The sequence below is a fragment of the Phoca vitulina genome, unplaced genomic scaffold (genome assembly GCF_004348235.1).
Source record: "Phoca vitulina isolate PV1807 unplaced genomic scaffold, GSC_HSeal_1.0 scaffold30, whole genome shotgun sequence".
In the NCBI taxonomy this organism is placed as follows: domain Eukaryota; kingdom Metazoa; phylum Chordata; class Mammalia; order Carnivora; family Phocidae; genus Phoca; species Phoca vitulina.
This window is the reverse complement of record NW_022589733.1, coordinates 2,110,069-2,134,312: the sequence shown is the minus strand read 5'-3', so window position 1 is coordinate 2,134,312 and position 24,244 is coordinate 2,110,069. Positions and strand designations below refer to the sequence as shown.

At 42.9% G+C, this 24,244-nt stretch overlaps 1 protein-coding gene across 1 annotated transcript in view; it reads right to left on the bottom strand.

Moving 5' to 3' along the window:
• Positions 1-24,244, bottom strand: part of LONP2 (lon peptidase 2, peroxisomal) — a 104,879-nt gene that overhangs the window by 5,960 nt on the left and 74,675 nt on the right. The window contains exons 12-14 of the mRNA XM_032424570.1: positions 13,772-13,914; positions 3,447-3,654; positions 2,835-3,025 (exon numbers count right to left, since the gene is read on the bottom strand). Coding sequence (XP_032280461.1) covers positions 2,835-3,025; positions 3,447-3,654; positions 13,772-13,914 — 542 coding nt within the window. The remainder of the gene's footprint in view (positions 1-2,834; positions 3,026-3,446; positions 3,655-13,771; positions 13,915-24,244) is intronic.

Genomic DNA, 24,244 nt, shown 5'->3' with positions numbered 1-24,244 from the left:
GTGAGCTAGGAAAGCCACTAAAAAAGGTTAATAAACAGTGAATTCTTTATGTTTCAATTTGTGTTCTACTTAATCCTTTTAGTGGGGGAAAATTAAAAGCTTTCTATAGATATGAGCACCTCTTATGTCCATGATTCCTTTTTACACTGTCAGGTTAATATTTATATTCCATTCTGCAGTCAAAACAATCTTATCTATAGGTCGAGTCTGGAAAATCATTACATTATTTTGACCACAAATACCATTCCTACAGAGCTTAGCTCCTGCACAAGTTTGAAGCCATAACCTTTGTGTCACCTGATGAAGAAAACGTATCCCAAATGATGTAGGTAGGCTCTTACGGTGGTTTTAAAATATGTCCACAATGGTCCCTTGACAAAAGGGGGAGTCTAATTCCCCTCCCCTTGAATGTGGGCCAGGCTTAGTGACTCATAAGAAACAGAGTGTGGGGGAAGTGATGCTGTATGACTTTCACACTTAACCATAAAAAATGAGAGCTGTTGCTGCTAGGTCGGTCTCTCTGGCTCTCTTGCCCTGGAGGTAGCCAGCCGCCATAGCAGAGATCACCCAACAGCCTCTGGAGAAGCCCTAAGGTGAGGACCTGGGGCATCCTGCCAACCACGACCCATTTGCTAAGTCAGGTGAGTGAACCACCTCGGAAGCAGATCCCCAGCCCCGGTCGACCTGCAGATGACTGCGCCTGCAATGGTGGGGCCCTGAGGCAGACGAGCTCAGCTAAGCCTCTCCTGAATTCCTGACCCACAGAAACTGTGAGAATAATAAGTATTATTGTTTTGGGTGGTGTGTTAGGCAGCATCAGACTCCAAATGCAGCTCTCAGACCCCCCAGAACACGTGAGCCCTGGAGACGGCCTGTGAGAGCTCTGCAAGCACCTGCGGCCGCACCCCTGCTCCGCGCACCCCTGCACAGCTGTCGTCTCCGTCGGCTCTTCCGTGTGCGGCTAACGTTCACTTTCAGAGACAAACGGACTCCTCGCATGTATGAGCTCGCCTACCTTTCACTTTTGGTTGATGGTAAGGCTGTGTATACTAGACTGGATTTAAAATCCTTCTCCCTCAGAGTTTTGAAGGTCACTGAGGAGACTGATGAGACAGCTTTTTCCTCTGTTATCTGAACAGTCGTGGGGATGAAATCTTTCTCCTGGTTGGCATAGGCCCTTTCAATCTGAAGATAACCCTCAATTCTAGGAAATGTTCCATTATTTCTTTGACAGTTTGTTCTATTCCGTTTTCTCTGTTTGCTAGAATGCCTGACAGTTAGATGCTGGATTTGCTTGATTGCTTTTTCTATTGTTTTTTTTCTGAATAGTTTTCTAATTTTAAAACCTAAGTTTTAAATCCAAGTTTTGTCCCCATTCTCTGTTCCTGAACTGTTCTCTCTGAACTGCCAGCTTTAGCAAGTCTTTCTCTTAAATGCTTTGAAGGCTTTTCACCTCTCATGGAATAGGTTTAAAACCGGGGCTTCCTCAAAGCTGCTGTGGTTCTCCCCTGTGGGCGTGGGAAAGCCTTCACCTGGGTGCTTCTCTGCCCTGAGAGCAAGGGATCAAGGGGAAGACCCATTTATTCTATGGACATTTCTGTGAATCCCCTGGTTTTGTTTCCCATCTCTCTCCTGCTCTCCTGGTCTGTGCCTTGTGGCTCTGAGCTCACGCTTTTCCCAGATTCCTTCTGGGAAGATCGTCTCTACCTCCAATTCTATCTCACCAGCCAGGAAACTATCTTCCAGAAGTTGGCTGAACTCTCAGCTGCTGACTCCCCACTCATTTTTGAGTGTTTGTGTTATTCCTTTCACTATTTGCTTAGTCTACCATCTTGAACTAGGAAGCTGAAAAGTTCATGTCAGTAAAGCATTTATATTTCCTTTTAATAGCACAGATAATATTAACCACTATTAACCACTGTTACGGTCTCTTGAAATGCAGTAATTCCTGGGTAAGGTAAAGAAAGGAGATTAGCCATTCCTTTCAAATACAGACCTACAAATGTATCATAATAATAGGATTTAGAACATGGTTGAATTCCTGGTTGAATTTTAAAAATTGGGGAAATGAGAGCAGTTTTAGTGATCTCTCGACTGGTGATTCTATGATCTACTTTCACAATTACCTCATAAAATAAAGGTGTTTCTCAGAATAAAGAACATTCGTTTCTTTTCTCACTTTGCTATGAACCCACCAAAATTCTGTTGTAAACTAGTACTGGTAATCAATGACTTAAGACCCTAAATGATCGCTCAAGTTCTCTGTATTTTTTATCAGTGTTTTTATAAGTAGTTTAGGGTATGGAGGGGAGCCCCAAAGCTCCATGTATATAGAACTTTTTACAAATTTAGCAATTAGACATGGTTGGTCTTTATTATAGTTTCCATTTTATACTTACTTTTCTATAAATCTATCAACTACAGTAGTCTAAGTTATTTATAGGCGGTCTCACAGGGACTTCAAAAGTTGAGGAGTTAGCCTCAAGTTTAAAAAATCAGCTGCTATCCTGTTTTACACAGAAGTTATCTGCTTAACAATTTGCTAACTGGAACAAAACCTCCACTCTTCACCTCAGTGGCTGACATTTCTGATGACCAGACTGATACTTCTTTCCCTCATAAGTCTTCTTTCTTAGTAGAAGGGAAAACATTGTCAGTTCTTCTTTTATTTGATCAATATTGAAAAATGTGAATTAGTTACAAGTATAAAACTTCAATGTGTTTAAAACTAAGGTGTATATATATATACATATAGGAAGAAGGGAAACTACTATTAATTTAAACTTAAAATTAAAAAAATTTAAAACCATATAAATCACTTTCTTCAGACTTACTGGAAGAACAAGACCTCTCAGTGTGATTTCTCCAGTCATGGCTACATCTGAACGCACCAGCCGCCCACTAAAAAGCGAGGCGAGACAGGTTACTATGGTAACTCCAGCAGATGGTCCATCTTTTGTGACAGCGCCAGCTGGGAAGTGCAGATGGATGTCTGTGTTGTCAAGAAGATCAAAACTTCCAGAAGCTTAAAAAAGGAAATAAGGATTTTAATGTAGAAAAAATTAAACCTGTTTTCTTTTTCTCCTAAAAAAGAGAATAAAAAAGATAAAAATGTTTTGGGTAAATGAATCCCTCAAAATATTAATGGGTGGTACAATTAGAGTGGGGTCTGGAAAAACAGTTTCATTCTACTCTAAGGAGAACTGAAAACAAACCCTTGAAAATCAGTTTCTAGTTCAGGCACTAGCCACATAGTCCTAACATGGGAACTAGAATTTCTATGGGCGTTCAAAATCAAAGGTTTGCTACTTTCCTGAAGGTGTAACTCTTCATTTAGAGCCCACCTTCATCCTTGTCACAGAACTGGGAGATGCCTCCCGGATCACGATCCGAAGGCTCCTTCTCCCTGCTTAACAGCGTGCCTTGGCCGGGGCGAGGCCACTCACCATTAGTCAGATGGTATTTCTTCGCATTGCTGCGGAGCCAGCTGATTGCAAGATGGGCAGACTCCTTCATGACGTCCCCTAGCTGGCCAGTCAGAGTTAGCTGACCTTCGCCATCCATTCGGCTTGCCTCCACGAACATGATTTCCCCACCTAAGGGGGTCCAAGCTAAACCTATTGCCACTCCTGGCTGACTCAACCGTTCGGACACCTTGAGAGAAAGAGGAAAAATGATGAGTTCAGTCAACAAGAGCCAAATTACTTTCTGGCTGGCCTATCTCCCCACCACATGCCGCCAGAGCCTACTTATTCAGCTACGCTTCAACTCAAAGTACTTGCTGCTGCACCTGATTTGAAGCAAACTTCTGTTTGGCACTTATTTTTACCTTAAAACATGTGTGAATAACTTTGATTAAAGAGCCACATTTAGTTACACATGCCCTGATTTTTAAAGAACAAACCCAATTGTTTTATCTACTTAAATATTTTTATTAGGCTGCATATTTATAAATACTCTAGAACCTAACTTCATTTTAGGCAATCATGCATTTGTTTCAGAAACCAGAAACCCTTTTTCAAGCAGACATTTCTTAAATGGCCAAGTGTGAAGGTCTGTGTTAAAACCCCTAGATTTTACTTCTCTGCCACTTTACTTTCTCTGTAACTGCTGCAGAAACACTATAAACTACTACTTCACAATGCCCCGGATCTTTTCCCGTGGGCTCGGAGGCCCACTGCGCCCCCACTGCTGCTGTCAACTCGAACGTGTCACTTGCCTGAGACCATCAGCCAGGTGATGAGCCAGTTCATGCAAGTCAGGAAAACACATAAAAAGTAACAATACAGCTGAAACACAATCACATTAACTTTTACTGCACCCTCTAAGCCTCCAAATTTCTTATCCTATAGAAGAAGCTATCCAGGGACGCCTGAGTGGCTCAGCTGGTTCAGCGTCTGCCTTCGGCTCAGGTCATGATCCCAGGGTCCTGGGATCGAGTCCCCCATCGGGCTCCCCGCTCAGCGGGGAGTTTGCTTCTCCCTCTGCCTGCCACTCCCCCTGCTTGTGCGCTTTCTCCCTCTCTAATAAAAAAAAAAGCAGCTATCCATGTCAGAGGAACTGAGCACAACTTGTCAACCCGTTACTAATCCAAATATGAGATTTTTCCACCAGAGGTAACTTTCTCACTTAGGAGCAGAAGAACCAACAGTCTGAGTTTCTGGTTAAAGGGCTGCATTGCTGATGCTTCTTCCTTTTCCAAGGGGCTTAGATGGTGAAAATCCTGACTTTAAAACACTCCAAAATCATGTGTGGCATCCATGAAAGCTATTGGGCACTTATTTTTAGTGGTAAACCTGCTAGCATGTTTTGAAAGTTTGTTTCATAAGTGAGAGACTCGGAAGTCCAAACCGCGGCGTTCACAGAGCCGAGCGCATACCGGATCCCACGTCCTCGGCTTTGGCACTTGCCCTGTTCCCATACGTACTTCAGGAGAAAGACACAAAAGAGCAATACTATTTAAGGAAAACACAGAAACAACTACTTATAAAAGTGTTCCCAAGGCTCGTTTTTTTTCTAATATAAAATCAATTTTCTATCCCTTAATGACATCTACTTTGGGTGGGAATTTGCCAGGGGGTCCTGTTTTACCACATGGCTCTTTTCTAGGGCTGAATGAACTAATCCTAAAGAATTATCCTCAGTACAATGAATCATGTGTAAATTTAACCGAAAAAGCCATTTGGCAGAATTCTGTTAGCTATAACAAGAACCATCCCTTTTTTACAGCTAAATCCTCAAAACTCATTTGTCAGAATAATACCAAAAATGTCTCCAAAGAGTCAGGAGAAAGGTGCTTGTTGATTACTGTGTCGCTTCAAGAAACCAAGCCAGTTTTCCAACTCTCCATCTGCTGGGGAGGCTTCATACTCTGGGTAGAGGTAACTGGTGCATTGCTCACTGAACAATGGAGGGCAGGTAAGTACATATGGCCAAACCAGAAACATCCAGGCCCACAAGCATTTTATTCTGACTTGATGGTTAAGTGTTCTCATATTAACCTGAAGATGGGAAAATGGCAAATCTATGATTTAACAACATATAGGAGGGAGAAGTGAGGGGGCTTGACTACCAGCAACCCAAGAATCTCCGTGATTAAGGCTAATAGCTGTTATCTAAAAGGTAAAGGATCTTTAATTCTTAGATTCTTAGACTTGGAAACTTTTTTTTTTAAGATTTCACTGATTTGGGAGAGAAAATGTGCTCCTCTATGAGTGGGGGGGGGGGGGGGGGGGGGGGGCAAAGGGGAGGGACAAGCAGACTTCCTGCTGAGCAGAGAGTCCAACATGGGGCTCGATCCCAGGACCCCAGATCATGACCTGAGCTGAAGGCAGAAGCTTAACCGACTGAGTCACCCAGGCGCCCCATCATACGTTTTTCAAAAAGATTTTATTTTTCAGTATTCTCTATACCCAATGTGGGGCTCGAACTCACAGCCCCAAGATCAAGAGTCATGTGCTTCTCCAAATGAGCCAGTCAAGCGGCCCTGGAGTCATACTTTTGAGGGCACGTGCTCTGAAACTGTAACAATCACGCATCAGGTTTCTATGTACTTTCCCTCAGAAATGAGGCGAATGTAAGTAACTGTGAATATAAAGGGTAAGACCTATGCTTCTTTCCTGCTTTTGTGTGCAGCTTCCCAGCCATCTTAACCCGTTCGCACAGAACAATTTGTGTCTCATAGCACTCCTTAGAAAGTGATTCAACACAATAATTTCAAAACTAGGTGTATCAGTACTTTTCTGTCAGTTTCTAATTGCACTGCTGGTCTGTGGAATCATCAGTTATATTAGCCAAGACAGGCCTCAGCTTGAAGCTGAGAATGTTTTCCCTGCTAGATGTCAAAGTGGAACACAAGCATCCCAAGCTCATTTTGTCATTCAATTTCCCACAGGTATATCCTTGTGCTTCAATTTCCTTATCTGTTAACTAAATCTTGTTTATAAAAAAATGGTTGATCTCATCTTTAATAATTATATCATGGAAATCAATCATGTAAATATGCAGATTGAAGGAGTGTTGAAAATATTTAATGAAAGACCTAATTAAAAATAGAGTATGTCTTCTAGGGACACCTGGGTGGCTCAATCAGTTAAGCATCTGCCTTCGGCTCAGGTCATGATCTCAGGGTCCTGGGATCGAGCCCCATTATGGGCTCTCTGCTCAGCGGGGAGCCTGCTTCTCCCTCTCCTTGCCACTCCCCCTGCTTGTGCTCTCTGTCAAATAAGATCTTTAAAGAAAAAAAGAATATGTCTTCTAAGTCTGGTTCATTCTTACCAGTTCGACGGTAGCCATGCTGAAGGAGCATCTGTGTATAATCATTGCAACTTCCCACTGTTCATCCCCCTTGATTAACTGGAAATAGTGATACCTGACCGAAACAGTAAATACGTACAACTTGTGACGGTTCCAAGCCTCGATCAATGCTCACAGTTTTAGGACCCTGTTATTTACTACCGCAGCCTCATGAGAGGGATCGAGGGCTTTACGCTCATTCAACAGTGCTTTCCCGAGCATCCTGAGCTAGGTTCCGTGACAGCTCATAGAGACATAAAAGCGAATACCACTTGGAACTGACAGACTACTCAAGCACATTAGATAAAGGCACGATTCTACTCCAGCACGGGGAGACAGCGGGGTGTGTACCAAGGGCTTCCATCTACAGGCCCTGAAGAGTCACAGATCCCTGTCTGGGGAGCAGGGACAAGTGTCAGAGAAGAGGCTGAGCAGTGTCTTAAAATACGAGTAAGAGTCTGCTGGGAGGAGAAGGGCCAGGAAGCCATCCTGAGACAGAGGCCGGCAGGTGCCAAGGACTGCAGACACAGGTAATTCCATGGCCTTCTTTCCAGCGCAAACACGTACCACACTGACCGCACGACCCGAGCTATGAGATGGCCGTGGGACACGGCCACTGTCAACTGGTTTCTTTTATACCTCAGAGAGCTTTTTGTGCTCCTGCCAGGCTGTCACCACGGCAGCTATCCATCTGCCAACTTCTTTCAAGTCTTTGTACTAAGATCTTGAGCCTTGAATTCATGAATATTTGATTTTCTGAGTTGCAAATCTGTTTCCACAGCGTTCAGAAAAGGGCAGGTCAGATCCCGTTTGCCTGGGAGAGGTGCGGTAGTCCACCACTGTCAGCTCTCAAAGCCGTGTTTACAGCCCCAGTCCGGCTGCCACCGCACCAGAGAGCCAGCTGCTTCCACCCCTTTCAGTAGAGCCTCTTCTTGGCACAGTCAGTCCGTGGTGGGGCACCGGGCCAGGCTGAGCGTCTGACACGCGCGTGCGGCACAGCAGGCTAAATGGGGTGCATGGGGACTTCACGACCGTAACTCCTGCGGGCATTTCACTAGTGTTTATACTCTGCCCATTTCCAGCACCTGATTTTGTCTGTTTGAAAGGCAAGCATGCTGATGGAATCTCCTGGAATTCACCTTTGGATGCATTTTATTCAAGATGCTTTTTTTTTTTAATATTTATTTATTTATTTGGGGGGAGAGAGAGAAAGAGAGAGAGTAAGTGTGAGTAGAGGAGGCGTAGAGAGGGAAGGAGAGGGACAAGCAGACTCCTGAGTGTGGAGCCCACCGCAGGGCTCGATCTCACACTTCTGAGATCATGACCTGAGCCGAAATCAGGAGTCTGCACATAACCGACTGAGCCACCCAGGCGCCCCTACTCCAGATGCTTTTAAAAATGTGCATGTCTATCTTCTTCCCTTTAATATTACTATTTTTTAAGGGCAGTGACCTCTGGAAAAGGACTTTTCATACACCACTGCAGGAAGCCAGCGCTAAGGCTTTAATACAAAATATGAATGGAGTCAGGAATACTTAGGAAACACAATCTCAGGACGAGCGGGCCGGACAGAATGCAGACACTTAGGGCGTGGATGACTGGCTTTCTGAGGCTGCAACGACTACAGCTTACCTGTTCTTCTGATTGTGTTACTACATTTACAGTCTGTGAGTTTAAGACTATTATTACCCCCAGAGATTTTTGGTCAATTGCAAGACTGGCCTGCTAGGATATGTATCCAGTGACGTGGAGGCCTCTCCTGCTTTCACTAGGATGCAAATGACAATTTTAAGATTCTCATTTCACCCTAAGGATGTTCATGTAATCAACCAATAAAAGTAATTACAACTGAGCTGACCATTATTAAAGGTCATCTCCTAACTGACCAGATCAAATAAGATTAAGTAACTGTCACTTGATTCCTGAGCCTTTCCTGCTTCCTCTGCCGCTGGATGTGGCCCCGGCCCGTGCTTCTGAGGAAGTACCCTAAGTACTCAGCATGACGGACGCCCAGAGGGCTGCAGACACCTGCGCCCACGCCCACTCCTTCCCTCCTTCTCTCCCAGTGGAGGGAGAGCGTTCCTTTCCTTTCCTTTTCTTAAAGTGAGTTTAATTGATCTTGTCTCTTTAGGAAATCTCACTGTATTAGAAAGGTGACTTATGATACTATTCCTAAACATGAAATCTAAACTAAGTTCCTAGAAGTCCTTTTCCAACCTGTTTAGGGAATTCTAAAGGGATAGAACTATGAATAAAATGTGCCTTCTTACCTTCTTCCTCACTGGTAGTTTGTTAGGTCAGTCACACTTTTGGCACTAACATATTTTTGCAGACTCATCTTTGACGAGAGTGAAGAACAGTTAGGGGTGGGTGGAAGACTATTAAATGCAGGTATAGGGGCACCTGGGTGGCTCAGTCGTTAAGCATCTGCCTTCGGCTCAGGTCATGATCCCAGGGTCCTGGGATCGAGCCCCGCATCGGGTTCCCTGCTCCGCGGGAAGCCTGCTTCTCCCTCTCCCACTCCCCCTGCTTGTGTTCCCTCTCTCACTGTGTCTCTCTCTGTCAAATAAATAAATAAAATCTTTAAAAAAAAAAAATGCAGGTATAAAATGAGGACTACAAAAACAATAAAAATGGCATTTTGTTTGTTGTTGTTTTTGTTTTGGTGATTAGGGATGATAGTTTTTTGGGAGTAAGGCAGTTGCAGGAACCAGCATTTGTGCATTGTGAGCATGTACCAGGCACTACGGTGGGGGTTTTATATACATCAACTCACCCAATCCTAAAACCCGTCTAAACACATACATGTAATTAGCCCCAACACATCCCACTCAAGGAGGCTGGGTTTATCACCTGGTGAGTGAGGGGCCTCCTTCCTCCTCCCTTCGCCTAACCCCCTGCTCCGGCAGCTGGCTCCCCCACCTCCATTCCCTTCCCACTATGTTCTGCCTTCAGAACGCTCTTCCCCTTCCTCACCACCCTGCATCCTGCTATCACCCACGGTGTCTTTGGCGAACAGCTCATGCTCTGCTGCTACCTGGCCTGTGTGTTCTGGGAACAGCTCCTCGATCCCAACAACGGCTTCCTCACCATACCTCAGCCACTCTCTTCCAGGTCCTTATCACCAGCAGAAATTCCACCACGTGTGAAATCTGAATTTGAATGCTCCCAGCCCGGATCATTTTCTTATCCCTCTAGTTCCCTTGTCTTCAAGACCATCGACGCTGCCACCTTCACATTCTGCACCTGCTCTGTCCTGGCTTCACTTCTCTCCCAGTGAGAAGAACAAGCCTTTGTTCCATCATTATCATCATTTTCTTGTAAATAACTCACTCTTCTCACCCCTTTCCTCATTATACCCCACAGAGGGCATCCTCGGTCGCACATGATTTCATTCCCTCACACTGTGGGTCCCACCCCATCTCACGTGCCCAGAGACTGTTCCTGCTGTCCCTACGGCAACATCCGTCCCGCTCCCTCTACTGGCTTGCTGTGATCAGCACACAGGCCTCCACTTGCAAACAGCCTCCCTGTGGCCACGTCATTTCTCTGCAATCCTTCATAGCCAAGTTCTGAAAAGAGGAGCCTCCACACTGTTTCCTCACCTCCCGTTCTTTCTTCCACACACTCCCAAATCTCCCATGCCCACCACTCCCCTCTTCCAAGGTCACCGACCTCCATGCTATCAACACGAACACACAAACAGCAAACACATTTGGCCATTCCCTCCTTCTGGAGGGTTTCCTCCTCAGTTCTCATGGCAGGATAAAACCCGTTTCCCTCTTACCTGCCTGCTTGCTACTTCTAACTTTCGCTCTCTTTTTTTGAGGGCTCCTCTTCCTCTCCATGACCCTAAGTGTTGGCATTCTTCAGGGCCTGCCTCTAGGCTACTGGCTCTTTCTGTGTATACTTTTTCCTCTGGTGACCTCAACATTTCTGGGACTTGAAATATTCTCTATCTTCTGACGAGTCTGTAACTCATGCCTCCACCTTGGACCTCTCCTCTGGACAACAGGCCTGCGTGTCCACGTCTCCTTTCACATGTCTCAGACAGTTCAAACTTGACATGTTCACCATCCTTGTCTTTCTCATTGCGGTAAATGGCACTGCCACACAAAAATCCTGTTGCTCCCACCAGAAGCCCGGAAGTTGCTTCTAATGACTGTTTCCTTTGTTCCCCGTATGTAAACCGTCAACAAGCCCAAGTCTACCCGTAAACGATGTCTCAGATGGTGCTGGAGCAGCGACCCCCCTCCCCCCCAATCTCAGTGCTGCCTGTCTTCCCTATAGCACCAATCTCAACTTACAATTACATGCTAACTTGTTTATTTTCTCTACGAAAGGAAGCACCATGAAGGTAGAGATCATACCTTGCCTGTTTACTACTGTATTTACCAGCAGCTCTTCAACACGTTATCTACTGAACAAATGAAACTCTTTCTAGAAGAAATGACAGACCCTAGACTTTTACCTTTATGGAGAATACAGGCATTTAAACCAAAAAAAGGTGCCTTACAACATCGTGGATCACTTCAACACATACTCCAACATTCCTAGTACAATCTCTCTCCAGACCTATTCCCCAGGATTGCAGGAAGAAGAGTGACGAAGGCCGGCCACTGCGCATTCTCTGTGAGAACCGAGACCCCAGACGTGCCAGCGCTACATTCCCCGCACGTGAGAAACAGAGCACAGCTCTGGAGGCAGTCAGGCTTGAACCAAATCTCCATTCTGGCAAAAGCTGTGTCTTCTTGCAAGTTATTTAAACACTCTAAGCCTGTTTCCTCATCTGTTCTTGGAAAGACGCCATGACTGAGGATTCAAAGACGTGTCACTTGTTAGAGGGTCTTCCATGGTGCCTGATACCTAACAGATACACACAAAAAGTGGCCAAGAACCCCAGGCCAAACTCTCCCATTCCAAAACACAGCACTACACTGGGTAAGAATACAAACAAAAATCTGACGTAGAGCAGATGTCTTTTTTTTTTTTTTAAAACTGCCATACTTCAAGCCGTTCTCTTGTCAGCAGGGAAGGGCAGGAATTAACTTGGTCGGACAGGGGACTGGAGAAGAGCAGAAAGAATACTGGACTTGCCATCAGCTGGTCTGAGTTGGACTACTGGCTTCACTATTTGCACCTTATGTGAATCTGCAGGACTCATTTAATCTCTTCAAGCTTCTTCCCGGGTATAAAATGGAAGACTCCCAGCACAGTGATGGCCCTCAGGGCAATAAGACAATAAAGAAATGTTCCATAAATCTTAATCTCAGAGATGCAAAAGCTCGGGCAAGGGTGGTTAAGCAGCTTGGGGCTGATGGTTCATCAGACCACTAGAGGTAGAGACAGAAACCCCAGGTTAGAGGGCGAATTCTCTCAAGTGTGGAAAAGATGAACAAAATGTTCCAACTCTCAAACACCAGACCTTCTATTCTAAGATGCTATTTTTAAAAGGCAAAAGGCTACTAGACTCTACCTTTCAGATTCATGTTGGCGAAAAGTGCTCAGATGCCTAAAGGAACATAAGTTTCTCCAACGATATCAAACAGAGCTGTTAAGCAGTGTTTATAAAATTTCTCATTTCTGTTCTTTTGGTTCCTTTTTTTGCCAAAGCTCCAAGAATCTCAACAATGCTTCCAAACCTAAAAGCAGCAGAAATGACTGGGAGAGAAGGGGTATATGCAACAGAAACATGCATCAATCTTCTGTTATCTGTTGCTCTAGTTTAAATTCCCAAAGAACTTCTGGAACGTACTGTTCTGGAAAGCTTAGAGAAAAAAGCCCATTGGAAATGCAGGAGTCAGAACCTGTTTTCGTCTTCACTCTCAAAACCACTGCATTCTTGCAGAACAGAAAAGTAGGTTTTGCTCACTTTCTCAAGCAAGGAAAGTTTTGCTCCATTTCTTATAACACTTCAAAATTTAAATCCATGACATCTTAAGAATTCAAATAACCAATCTGCCGCTGACTCTTACTGTTCAAGACCAGATTTACTGTTGAGAGTAAACAAGTTCTATTCTTGTCACAGAGTTTTGTAGAGAGGTTCATTAGCCTTAATGACCAGCTCAGAGTTTAAACAGATAAACAAGATGGGTTTGGGGACTACTTTTCCTCTCCACAGTTTTAAGACTTGAGGAAAACCGCATCTACTGGTAGTGATTTTGAATGTCAGAGGGAGAGGTTATCTTCTGTATAATTTATCAGACTTATTCTTCTGAAAATCATTTTTTTTTTCTTAGACTGATAGGAGGTGATGGTAAAGCTTCTGAAGAACATGCTATGTTCAGTAGTATAACAAAAATTTTTTCTAGTCACTGACCCATACTAACTCATGTAAGAATCCTATGCAATGTATCAAAATGCCTCAGCAGACACAGACTCAATACCTTTTTCCATCCAGCTGCCTCAACTAAGTCCTGGGGCTCAGGCCTTTCTGACTGGACATTCTGTGGTGAGGGACAGTTAGGGGGAGAAAGATGTTAATAGGGCTGTGTGGCTTTAACCCAAGGAGCTATTAACAACAAAATGACAGATTTCTAAAAGATGCAGTCTGGGTCTGCACTAGGGCAGTTAAAGCTAGGCTCACATTTTCAGATATTTTATACTTAGGTTGTTTCCCTGCCTCTGTCCCCCAAGACTCTAATAGCACAAAAAAATCCTTAATTAGGCATTAATGGGAATATAGAATTTCCAAGGAGGAAAGTCAGAGACACTGTTGTTAAAATGGAACTAGAGGGCAGAGAATAAGATCAGACCGAGTTTCCAGAAAAGGGTGTGGCCAGAATCTCTGGCTCTCTGCAAAAGACTTACTTATTATCACACCGGGCACTAAAATTCAATACCATGGAGAAAACAAGTTTCCAATCTCCAGACAAAATTCAGCCTCCCAAACCACCCAGTTCTGACTCTCCTCCAACCTGTGAAGCAGCCATCAGAGTAAACTGGAGGCCATCAACAAAGAAATGAGAACAATCACCTCCATTTCATACATCGGGGGCCCAAGGATGTCTTTCAGAGCATGGAAATCAATCAAAATCGGCATTTCAGGTGGTAGGGCTAAGTCCGGAGTGTCACTGATAGATTCAGGTTTTGCATCTTCTAAGATCTGTTCTCTGCAACCTAAGAGAGAAAAATGTGTTTAGAAATTCTCAGAGTTTGGCAGGTTTGAAAATTCATTAGTAGTATACATCAAACAGAAGTACAGCGGACTTTAACAGATCAGTCACCTTTATATATTTATTCAGGCACAAAAATTTATCTCATGATCTGTGGAACTCAGGCAGAGACTCTGTCTTTCAAGAGCCCCCGAAGGGTGATATAATGCACCGTGTTGTTCATTTATTCTCACTTGTTTGTCTACCCTCCCACTGCACATAAGCTCCAGCAAGGCACAACCTTGTCTGTCTGCTTTTTTAACCTATTATATTCTTTTTTTTTTTTTTAAAGATTTTATTTATTTGACAGAGACAGAGATAGCGAGAGCAGGAACACAAGCAGCGGGAGTGGGAGAGGGAGAAGCAGGCTTCCCCTCGAGGAGTGAGCCCGATGTGGGACTCGATCCCAGGACCCTGGGATCATGACTTGAGCCGAAGGCAGACGCTTAACGACTGAGCCACCCAGGTACCCTAACCTATTATATTCTTAAGCCAAGAACAATGCCTGGCCCTGCTCAACTTTAGAGGGCAGATACTGAAGGGTCACATGCAATAAATTACCTTGTATAATTCTGTCAGATCAACAGAACACAAAGCTTTCAACTCCCTCTTCAGAGGGGTCCCATCAGGTGTCTCATTTCCTGACAGGCGGAAAGAACTTGGAAATGATGGATCCCTGTATAAGCAATGCTTCTTTTGCAAAAAGGTTATTTTCCAATAAAAACAAGGATACTGGGCAGTGCCAGGGTAAAAGCATATGAAGCCTGGTCTGAGACCCCTATGATAATGGACTATTTCCTCGACCTGCCTAAGAGCCCTGGTTGCTAACAACTTGTCGGAGCACGGACTCCTGGTTTGAGCCTAGACATACAAGGAACAGGCGCCAACTGCCTTATCAGACCACCTTTCTGCTCCTCTCTGTAATTCCAGTTTGAGGAAAGAAAAACGTTATGTAAGCCTGTAGCCAGAAACCTAAAATGAACAGACGTTGAAAAAATGTATGAAATATTTGTCTCTATTCATCCCTATTCCTAAGTTTTGCTTTTCTTTTAGCTTTGCCATAACTCTTCCAACTCTTATACTATCTCATGAAATGTTGTAAAATACCTTTATTATCTTTTTTTTTTTTTTTTTTACATACATCCTTCCTTCTGGAAATGATTACTATAATATACAACATAAAATAATTATAAACTTGCCATTGTGTATTTTATTTTTGGTATGATTCTCCCTTTCTGATATCTCACGAAGTTAAAACAACTGTTTTTCACTAACGCCTTTCCTTCCAAAAGTGATTCCTGAATGTGTTTTATAATATTAGGCCCTCATTTTAGACTCCAACGATAACTGGAAAGATCCTGGGGGCTGGGGTGTCCCTAAATTACCCCTGCATAGAACAGGCTTGCTATGACCTTCCGGGTGAATGGCTCTCTCAGTCTGCTGGGATCTCTGGGGCTCCTCTTCAAGACTGAATCACGAAAGATACATGATGGAAACCAGACAACAGCTCAGATTTTCAACTACTTGCTGCCTGTCAGACCCTCTGCCCAGCACTGAACTTCGCACTACCTATCTCTACAGGGTTCTTGTGAGGATTAGAGAATTAAAGAGAAAACCCTTTGCAGACTGCAAAATGACATTGTACCTTAAGTGTAAGTCTTGAGTTATATATATTCTCACAGTCATTTCTTTGGAATGTCATTTCATCTTTCAAAGTTTGGGTTCTAGGAAGTCTTCCCTGATATTTCCAACTTCTTACAGCACTTACCTGTTTTACTAAATCTAGCTATCACTGGGTTACTTAGTAGCTTGTGGGCATGGGAGGTTTTCTGCCTGCTGCCCTGTTTGCAGTCTATCTAAGCAGTATCACTGAGCAAGGGTGGAAAGGCACCCGAATGGCCAGGTTAGCTCCCTGTAGATCTCAAAGCAGAACAGAAAGTAGGTGTCATTGCTTAATTTAAATTAATGCACAGAAAGAAAAGCACTACCTGTCTAAGGTTACTACCGTATCCTAAAAATGAAGGGCTCTGAAACTTCAGCTGATGCACAGAAGAGGCTTCAAGGTTCTTTAGCCTGGTGTGCTTTTGGACCACAGGCTTTTCTGAGATCTAATTACTGTTGCCAGCCTGGAATTCATGATCACAGGAGGAGGTCAAGCTGGATGGGTGAAAGCCAATCCACAATTATGTAACTAATGCTTCAGGACATCCAATCCCTTTCTCCAAGTAGAGTAGTGAACTTAGTGCTTTGAGTACTGAGGAAGTGGCGGTGGGGAGAGCTATTTCTTTTCTTTTCTTTTTTTTTTAAGATTTTATTTATTTGAGAGAGAGAGAGAGAGCACAAGCAGGAAGAGGGACAGACAGAGAGAAAGTAAGAAGCAGGTTCCCCGCTGAGCAGGGAGCCGGATGCGGGGCTCAATCCCAGGACCCTGGGGTCATGACCTGAGCAGAAGGTAGATGCTTAACTGACGAGCCACCCAGGCACCCCGGGAAAGCTATTTCTAATGCAACGAGACCTCATAAGATAAAAGATGGCCATTTCCTTCAGGCTTTAGGCACAGCAACCGTGTAAGAATTCAATAAACTTAGAACTAATCTGTGCTTCAAAATGCTCCATCATTACAACATGAGCCTAGAGAACGAAAAACTCAAGCCAAAAAAATGGTGCCAGCTAAGCAGGAAAGATAGGCTAGCACTGGATTTAAGTATCATCCACAAGGTCCTACATGAACTGCAAAGTGACAGTAAAGAAACAGAATTCAGAGAATTCACACTTCGATTCCTCAGTCAAACAACCAACCAGTACATCATCATCTCACAAAGATGCCCTTCAAGGCATGAAATACTGGTTACAGGTGAGCCCTCTGCATCCTATGCATGAGCTTTCAAGCACTCAGCTCTAGTGCCACGTTTCCCCCCTGCCAGAGGGCTCAGGACCCACAGGAGACAGTGGCAGGGTCCCGAGGACTCACTGCTGGCTTTGCCTCAGACTGTAGCCTTCAAGCAAGGTGGACTTCTCAAGGCGAGGCGAACAACAATAAAGAAAGTTCAACCTCTCCCAACATAACACGAGCTCTGTCCCGCGAGCGCTTCCCGCTGAGCCTCAGTCTTCCTCTTCTGTGCCCTTCTCTTGGGCAGAAACAGTGGTTCTTCAGATGGCTAATGGCTAACAGTCACATGAAAAGGACTGTTTCACCAAGCAGCAAAGAAGTTTACATTGTAAGAGTAAGATACCATTTGTTGGTTACCAAATTAAACTCTAGCAAACTAGTTTAAGAAATGACAAAGATCACTGTTAAAGTGAAGAAATCTTCCCAAACACCGAGCTTATGGAAATATAAAGTGATTCAATCTTCCAGGAAAGCCTCCCAAATATTCATACTCACAGACCCAGTGGTCCCAGTTTGCAGGCACCTACCCTTAAGGACATAATCCGAAGTGCAGATGACTGTTGTGTAGGCAACAGTTTAGACAACAAAGCTACCTGCTGCAGACTGACGGTAAGAGCAAAAATGAGATCCAATATAAATACTCAACGTTAGGAACATAAAGAAACTGTGGTACAGCCATCTAAGAAAATACGACACAGTCAATAAAATTGTTTCCTGAGTGTTTTTAAGTAATGTGAGAAAATTCTTTTGAAACAACGTCAATTTGAGGAAAGAGGAGGATATACACTTTCACATGGCATGATTTTTACTAATATAAATATACGTGAGAATGAATGAAATGATATAGTCCAAAATGTTAAAGTTATTCCCTGAGTTATGAGATTAAGATTACATGGTGAAATAGTCAATAAATAACAGTCTCCAATCCTGGCTCTGGCTTCCCAGTTGGCCCTGAAGAAAGTTACTTTACCCTCCTGTATCTGTTTTTCTAATCTGTAAAACCATAATAATTATAGTAACCCTTGTAGAGTCGTAGAGTCGCTGGGAGAATTTAACAATGTTTAAAGCCAAAATATGTATAAATGGGAGGAAGTGAGTTATAGAGTTAGAGAAATATTTCACACAGACCTCTAAGACTCCCAGTTCTTACTCCATAGCCCCTTTTGCTGAAGAAAACAAAGTGCCCTTTGCAACCTAATTCCACTCAGGGCCCCAGAGAGAGGGCTTCAACCACAATCATAGGACTGTTGGGAGCCACACAAATTTAACATTTGTAAGAAAAAAAGAAAAAGATAACAAAATTCAAGATTCTTCCCTAGGCTATAATATATATTACTATTACATTCAATGCACCAAAATTTCCTTTACAAATAACTTGGAAGCATATTCTTAAAAATAATAAAGTGCTATTAAATAGAAGTTGAAAAGAAAGGCCATGGAAAAATAAAATGAGAAGCTAGCTCAGCCTCACTCCACTTCAACTGTTTCTTCACTTCAAAGATGGAACTGTTCTAAAAGTGGGAGGGAGCTGAAGTTCTTTTCGGTGATTCACTCTGCTCAGAGAGGTCTCCCAGCTCTTCTTTCATCCACGTTATCGATCAGCCTGTCCTAACAGAGACTAATTCAGGACGCAGCCAGGATGGTCAGGGTATAACCAAGGAGTTCCCCAGCACGAAGGCAGCAGATAAACAAGCAGCAGCCGGGCACAAGCTGCAACGCGCTCGCTCTGCTCACCGGCGCCCCCCCGCAGCACAAGGACAACCATGCGCGGGCGCTGCAGTGCCCTCCCTCAGGGGAGCTGATGTCACCCCAGCTATTAGGAAAAGACACTCTACAGCTACAAACTCCCTCATGAGAAAGGATTAGGCTTTCCAGAGCAGCTGTCCCAGGGACGCGATCAAGTGTGCTTTCCCACCCACTTTTCCTCTCTCAGAGGAGCATGACTTAAATGAAAGCAGGCCCAAGGGCCCAAGAATCACTGTGGAAGGAGGGAGAGAGGAAGATATTAAGAGGGGAGGTAAGGAGGTAGAATAGAGGGGTACATCATCTCCGGAAACGCCCAGGAGCTTTGTGTTAAAAAAAAAAAAAAAGTTTCTTGCCTTTTGAATAAATCTCGCGGCAAATGTCATCTCTTGGTAGGGGATCCAACCAATGGAAAACAGCAGAGGCCAGGAACACAAAAAAGGCTACTAACAACAACAATTCCCCAGAATGTAGGGGCAATGAAAATCTACCAAACCACAGATGCCCTAGGTGATCTATAATCATCTTTACTCCAGACAGAACATTTTAGTTATCACTTATTATTCTCTGTATTCTGCTTAACTTCAAGTATGCACTACACCTGTGAGTGCCGGCTCATGAGTTCAAAAGCTACACTTTGAGGCAGAGCGATCATAGGAACCCTGTCATCTTGATAATGGACGAAGTCTTCATTTTCACAAAGAGCTGGTTTCTAATGCTCGCGGGGTAGGGGATGGAGGAGGGAAGGATGGAGTGTACCAGAATACTGTTAACTGCAGCCAGCAATCGCCAGGGCCCAAAACACAGGGTTAGTTCTCCAAAGAAATGAACACTACCTGTTTCTGTCATATTAATACAATGTCCCTGAAATAGCTCCCTGAGAACATCTGGGTCTCATTCTGAGCCTTAGCAGAATTCAGGAAGAATCAGGAATTCAAGAAGCACAGGATAAAACCATGATATATAAAACTTTAAAAGGCAGAAAGTCAAAGATCTGACCCAACCCTCTATTTTTTACTCAAGGAAACTGAGACCCAGGGAGGTTAAACCAATTGCCTTAAGTGCACAGCAAATTATAGACAGTACCAGGATTCCTGGCTCCCGACCAAGGACACCTTTGTCCCAACCCTGAAGTGCAGTCTAGAAAAACTGCCTGTAGTTCAAGAGTTCCTTGACAAAACACGGCAACTTGGTGGTAAATTTAGAGATTAGATTATATTTTCCTAATTGAAAATAATCAACTGGTACTACAGACACAGATTCCCTTCTATGACTGTTGTCCAAAAAAACCCCCCAAAACTGTGACAGACTTGGGGATGAGTGAAAATAGACAAATGGGTGTCCTGTCCAGCGTATCCTTCTAGCTAGTCTGTGTCTTACTGCTTCTCAGCTATTTTTCAATTCTGTAAGCTGCAGAAACCGAAAGTAATGCAAATGATGCTCGTCTGTAGAAATGAAAGTGAGCTTTGTTCAACAGAGGTGCAACTCACCCTCTCTCCCTGTCCCATGAAGCTGGTTTTGCCAATTTCAGCATTCCTGACTGCCTACATACGGGTGTACTCCTGGATTCTCCACTGAACCAACTGTAACATCTCACTGGTTGTCTCATTAATTAATGAGTTAATCAAAATCTTTGACATATGGTCATTTCATATTTGTATGATGGCAATGATTTTGCTGTTAAGAAATTATCATCCTGGGGTGCCTGGGTGGCTCAGCTGGTTAAGCGTCCAACTTGTGATTTTGGCTCAGATCATGATCTCATGGACGGTCAGATCGAGCCCTGTGTTGGGGGGGTGTGGTCCAAACACAGCAGGGAGTCTCTTGAGATTCTCTCTCTCCCCCTCTCCCTTTGCCCCTCCCCCCACTCGTGTTCTCTCTCTAGAATATTAAAAAAAAAAAGAAATTATTATCCTTTAACACTGTACAAAAACACTTGTTTCTAAACAGCGACAGATCTTCGCAGAAGTCAACTCTTAACCACTATGAGTAGCTAATATATTTATTTATTTTTAAAGATTTTGTCAGAGAGAGAGAGAGAGAGCACACAAGCAGGGGGAGGGCAGGCAGAGGGAGAAGCAGGCTCCCCGCTGAGCAATGAGTACGATTCAGGACTCGATCCCAGGATCCTGGGATCATGACCTGAGCTGAACACAGACGCTTAACCGACTGAGCCACTAAGGCGTCCCTCTGTTTAGATTAAGATCTTAGGGCCTCAGACACAAATACAGATACATCAAATTGCTTTAGGTACAAAAACATGAAACTTCCCATTTTCAGTATTCCTCCCTTTGGGTAGATCCTCAGAAATATCCAGGAGAAGTACAACTGATCCTCCTTACTTCCAAGAGGCCTTGGAGTTGGAGAGCCTGGGTTTGTGGTCCAGCTCTTTCCACCTGTAAGCTCTATGACTTTAGGCAATTTCCTTAACCTATTTTTTTAAAAAGTGTTTTTATTATGGTAAAATATGTATCACATAATATGGATCATTTTAACCATCTGCAAGTACACAATTCAGTGGAACTAAATACATCTGCAATGTTGATATAACCATCACCACCATGTATACCCAAAACTTTTTCATTATCTCAGCATAAACTCTGCAGTCATTAAATAATAACTCCCCATCCTCCTCTCCCCTCTGTTCTACTTTTCTGTCTCTATGAATGTGCCTATTCTAGGTAGCTCCCATTACATGGAACCATACAATATTTGTCCTTCTGTGTCTGGCTTATTTCACTTGGCACGATGTTTTTTAGGTCTAGCCATGCTGTAGCATCTATCAGATTTTTCACTCCTTCCTATGGCTGAATAATGGTATGTGTCTACCACAGCTTGTTTATCCACTCATCATGGCCACCTGAATTGTTTCCATCTTTTGGATCTGGTGAAGAATGCTGCCATGAACACTGGTATCTGTCTGGGTCCCTGTTTTCCACACTCTTGGATATACACCTAGAAGTGGAATTGCTGGGTTATATGGTGGTTCCATGTGTAACTTTCTGAAGTACTGATGAACTGGTTTCCACAGGAGCTGCACCATTTTATGCCCCCACCAGTTTCTCCACATCTGCACTGCTTTTTATTTTCCATTTTTAAATTACAGGTATGAAGTAATATATCACTGTGGTTCTCACGTTAGGCATCTTTTCATGTGCTTATTGGCCAGCTGTCTGTCTTCTTTGAAATGTCTATTCAAGTCCTTTGTTCATTTTTGAATTGGGTTGCTTCTGTTGGTTGAGTTGTAGAGGTCTTTATACATTTCTGGATCTCAATCCCTAATCAGATACAAGATTTGCAAATTTCTTCCATTCCGTTGGTTGTATTTTTTTTCTTTTCTTAATAGTGTCTTTTGATGCACGAGAGTTTTTAATTTTGATGAAGTCCAACTTATTTTTTCTTTCGTTGCCTGTGCTTTTGGTGTCATATCCATAAAATTACTGCCAAATCTAATGTTATGAGGATTTTCCCTAACGTTTTATTCTTAAGCTCTTAAGTTTAGGTCACTGATCAAAGTTTAGTTAATTTCTGTATTTATTTTAATTTTGTATTAATTTTGTATTTATGTATTTATTTTGTAAGGGCCCAATTCATTCTTTTGCATGTGGATATCCAGTTTTCCCAGCACCATTTGTTAAAGACTTTCCTTTCCTTACTGAATGGCATTCCTAATAAAAATCAATTGACCATATATGTGAGCCTTTATTTCTGTGCTCTCTATTCTATTCCAATGGTCTATATGTCTGTTCTTATGTCTGTACTATACTGTCTTAATTAATGTAGCTTTATAAAAGATTAAAAAGTTAGGAGGTGTGAATCCTCCATTTTGATCTTTTTCAAGACTGTTTTGGGTATCTGGGGCCCATTGCAATTCCACATGAATTTGAAGATCGACTTTTCCATTTCTGTGAAAGAGACTATGGAAGTTTCAGAAGAGACGGCATTAAAATTGTAGATCTTAACAACGTTAAGTCTTCCTATCCATGAACACAAGATATCCGTCCATATACTTAGGTCTTCTAAAATTTCTTTCCAGCAATGTTTGGTGGTTTTCAACATACAAGTCTTTCACCTCTTTAACGAGATTTATTCTTAAGTACTTATTTTTTTTAGATGCTATTGTAAATGAAATTGGTTTTTCATTTTATTTTTTCTCATCATGCTAAGTGTAATCTTTAATGCCCACCCTCCCACCCTCTCTCAGTTTGTTCTCTACAGTTAAGAGTCTATTTCTTGGTTTGTCTCTCTCTCGTTTTTCTTCCTTTGCTTGTTTTGTTTCTTAAATTCCACATAGGAGTGAAATCATATGGTATCTGTCTTTCTGACTGACTCATTTTGCTTAGCATTATACTCTCTAGCTCTATCCATGTTGTTGTAAATGGCAAGATTTCACTCTTTTTTGTGGCTGAATAATATTCCACCATATACATATATATCTTTATATATATATCTTCTTTATCCAATCGTCAGTTGATGATCTTCTTTATCCAATCATCTTCTCTAACCAATCATCAGTTGATGGACATGGGCTGCTTCCATAGTTCGGCTACTGTAAATAATGCTGCAATAAACACTGGGGTGCATGTATCCCTTTGAATTCGTGTTTTTATATTCTTTGGGTAAAAACCCAGTAGTGCAATTACTGGAATGCAGGGTAGTTCCACTTTTAATTTTTTGAAGAAATTCCATACTGTTTTCCACAGTGGCTACACCAGTTTGCATTCCCATCAACAGTGCATGAGTAATTCCTTTTTCTCCACATCCTCACCACTGCCTCTTGTTTCTTATGTTTTTGATTTTAGCCATTCTGACGGGTGTGAGGTGACAGCTTATTGTAGTTTTGATTTGCATTTGCTATTGTAAATGGAACTGCTTAGTTTCCTTTTCAGATTGTTCATTTCCCTTATTGTCTTAAGCTTCCACTTCCTTATCTGAAATGAGAGAAATAGTATCTACACCTCAAATGGTTGTTACAGGGATAATGAACATAGGATATATAGGAATAATGAAAGCACAGTGTAGACACTAAGTTTAGACTTCACCAGTCGGACTCACTTAGAATCCTGACAATGACATTTACTGGCTGTGAACCCTGTAAACCCTGCATAGAGCAAGCCTGTTGGCACCATTTTTCCATTGCATTTGCTCACTTTGTCTCTGAGCCACATTTTGGTCATTCTCACTTTTTCATCATTATTATATGGTGATCTGTGATGTTACTACTGTAATTATTTTGGAGCACCATGAACCAGGCCCATGTAAGACGGTGAATTTAATCAATAAATGTGTGTGTTCTGACTGCTCTACCGACTGACCATTCCCATCTCTCTCCCTCTCCTTGGGCCTCCCTGTTTCCTGAGACTCAGCAATACTGAAATTAAGTTAGTCAGTAACCCTACAATGGCCTCTAAGTGTTCAAGTGAAAGGAAGAGTCACATATCTCTCATTTTAAGTCAAAAGGTAAAAATAATTAAGCTTAGTGAAGGAAGCATGTCTAAAGCCAAGGCAGGCTGAAAGCTGGGCCTCCTGGCCAAACAGCCAAGCTGTAAATGCCAAGAACAGTTCCTGAAGGAAATTTAAAGTGCTACTCCAGTGAACACATGAATGATAAGGAAGTTAAACAGTCTTATAGCTGATATGCAGAAAGTTTCAGTAGTCTGGA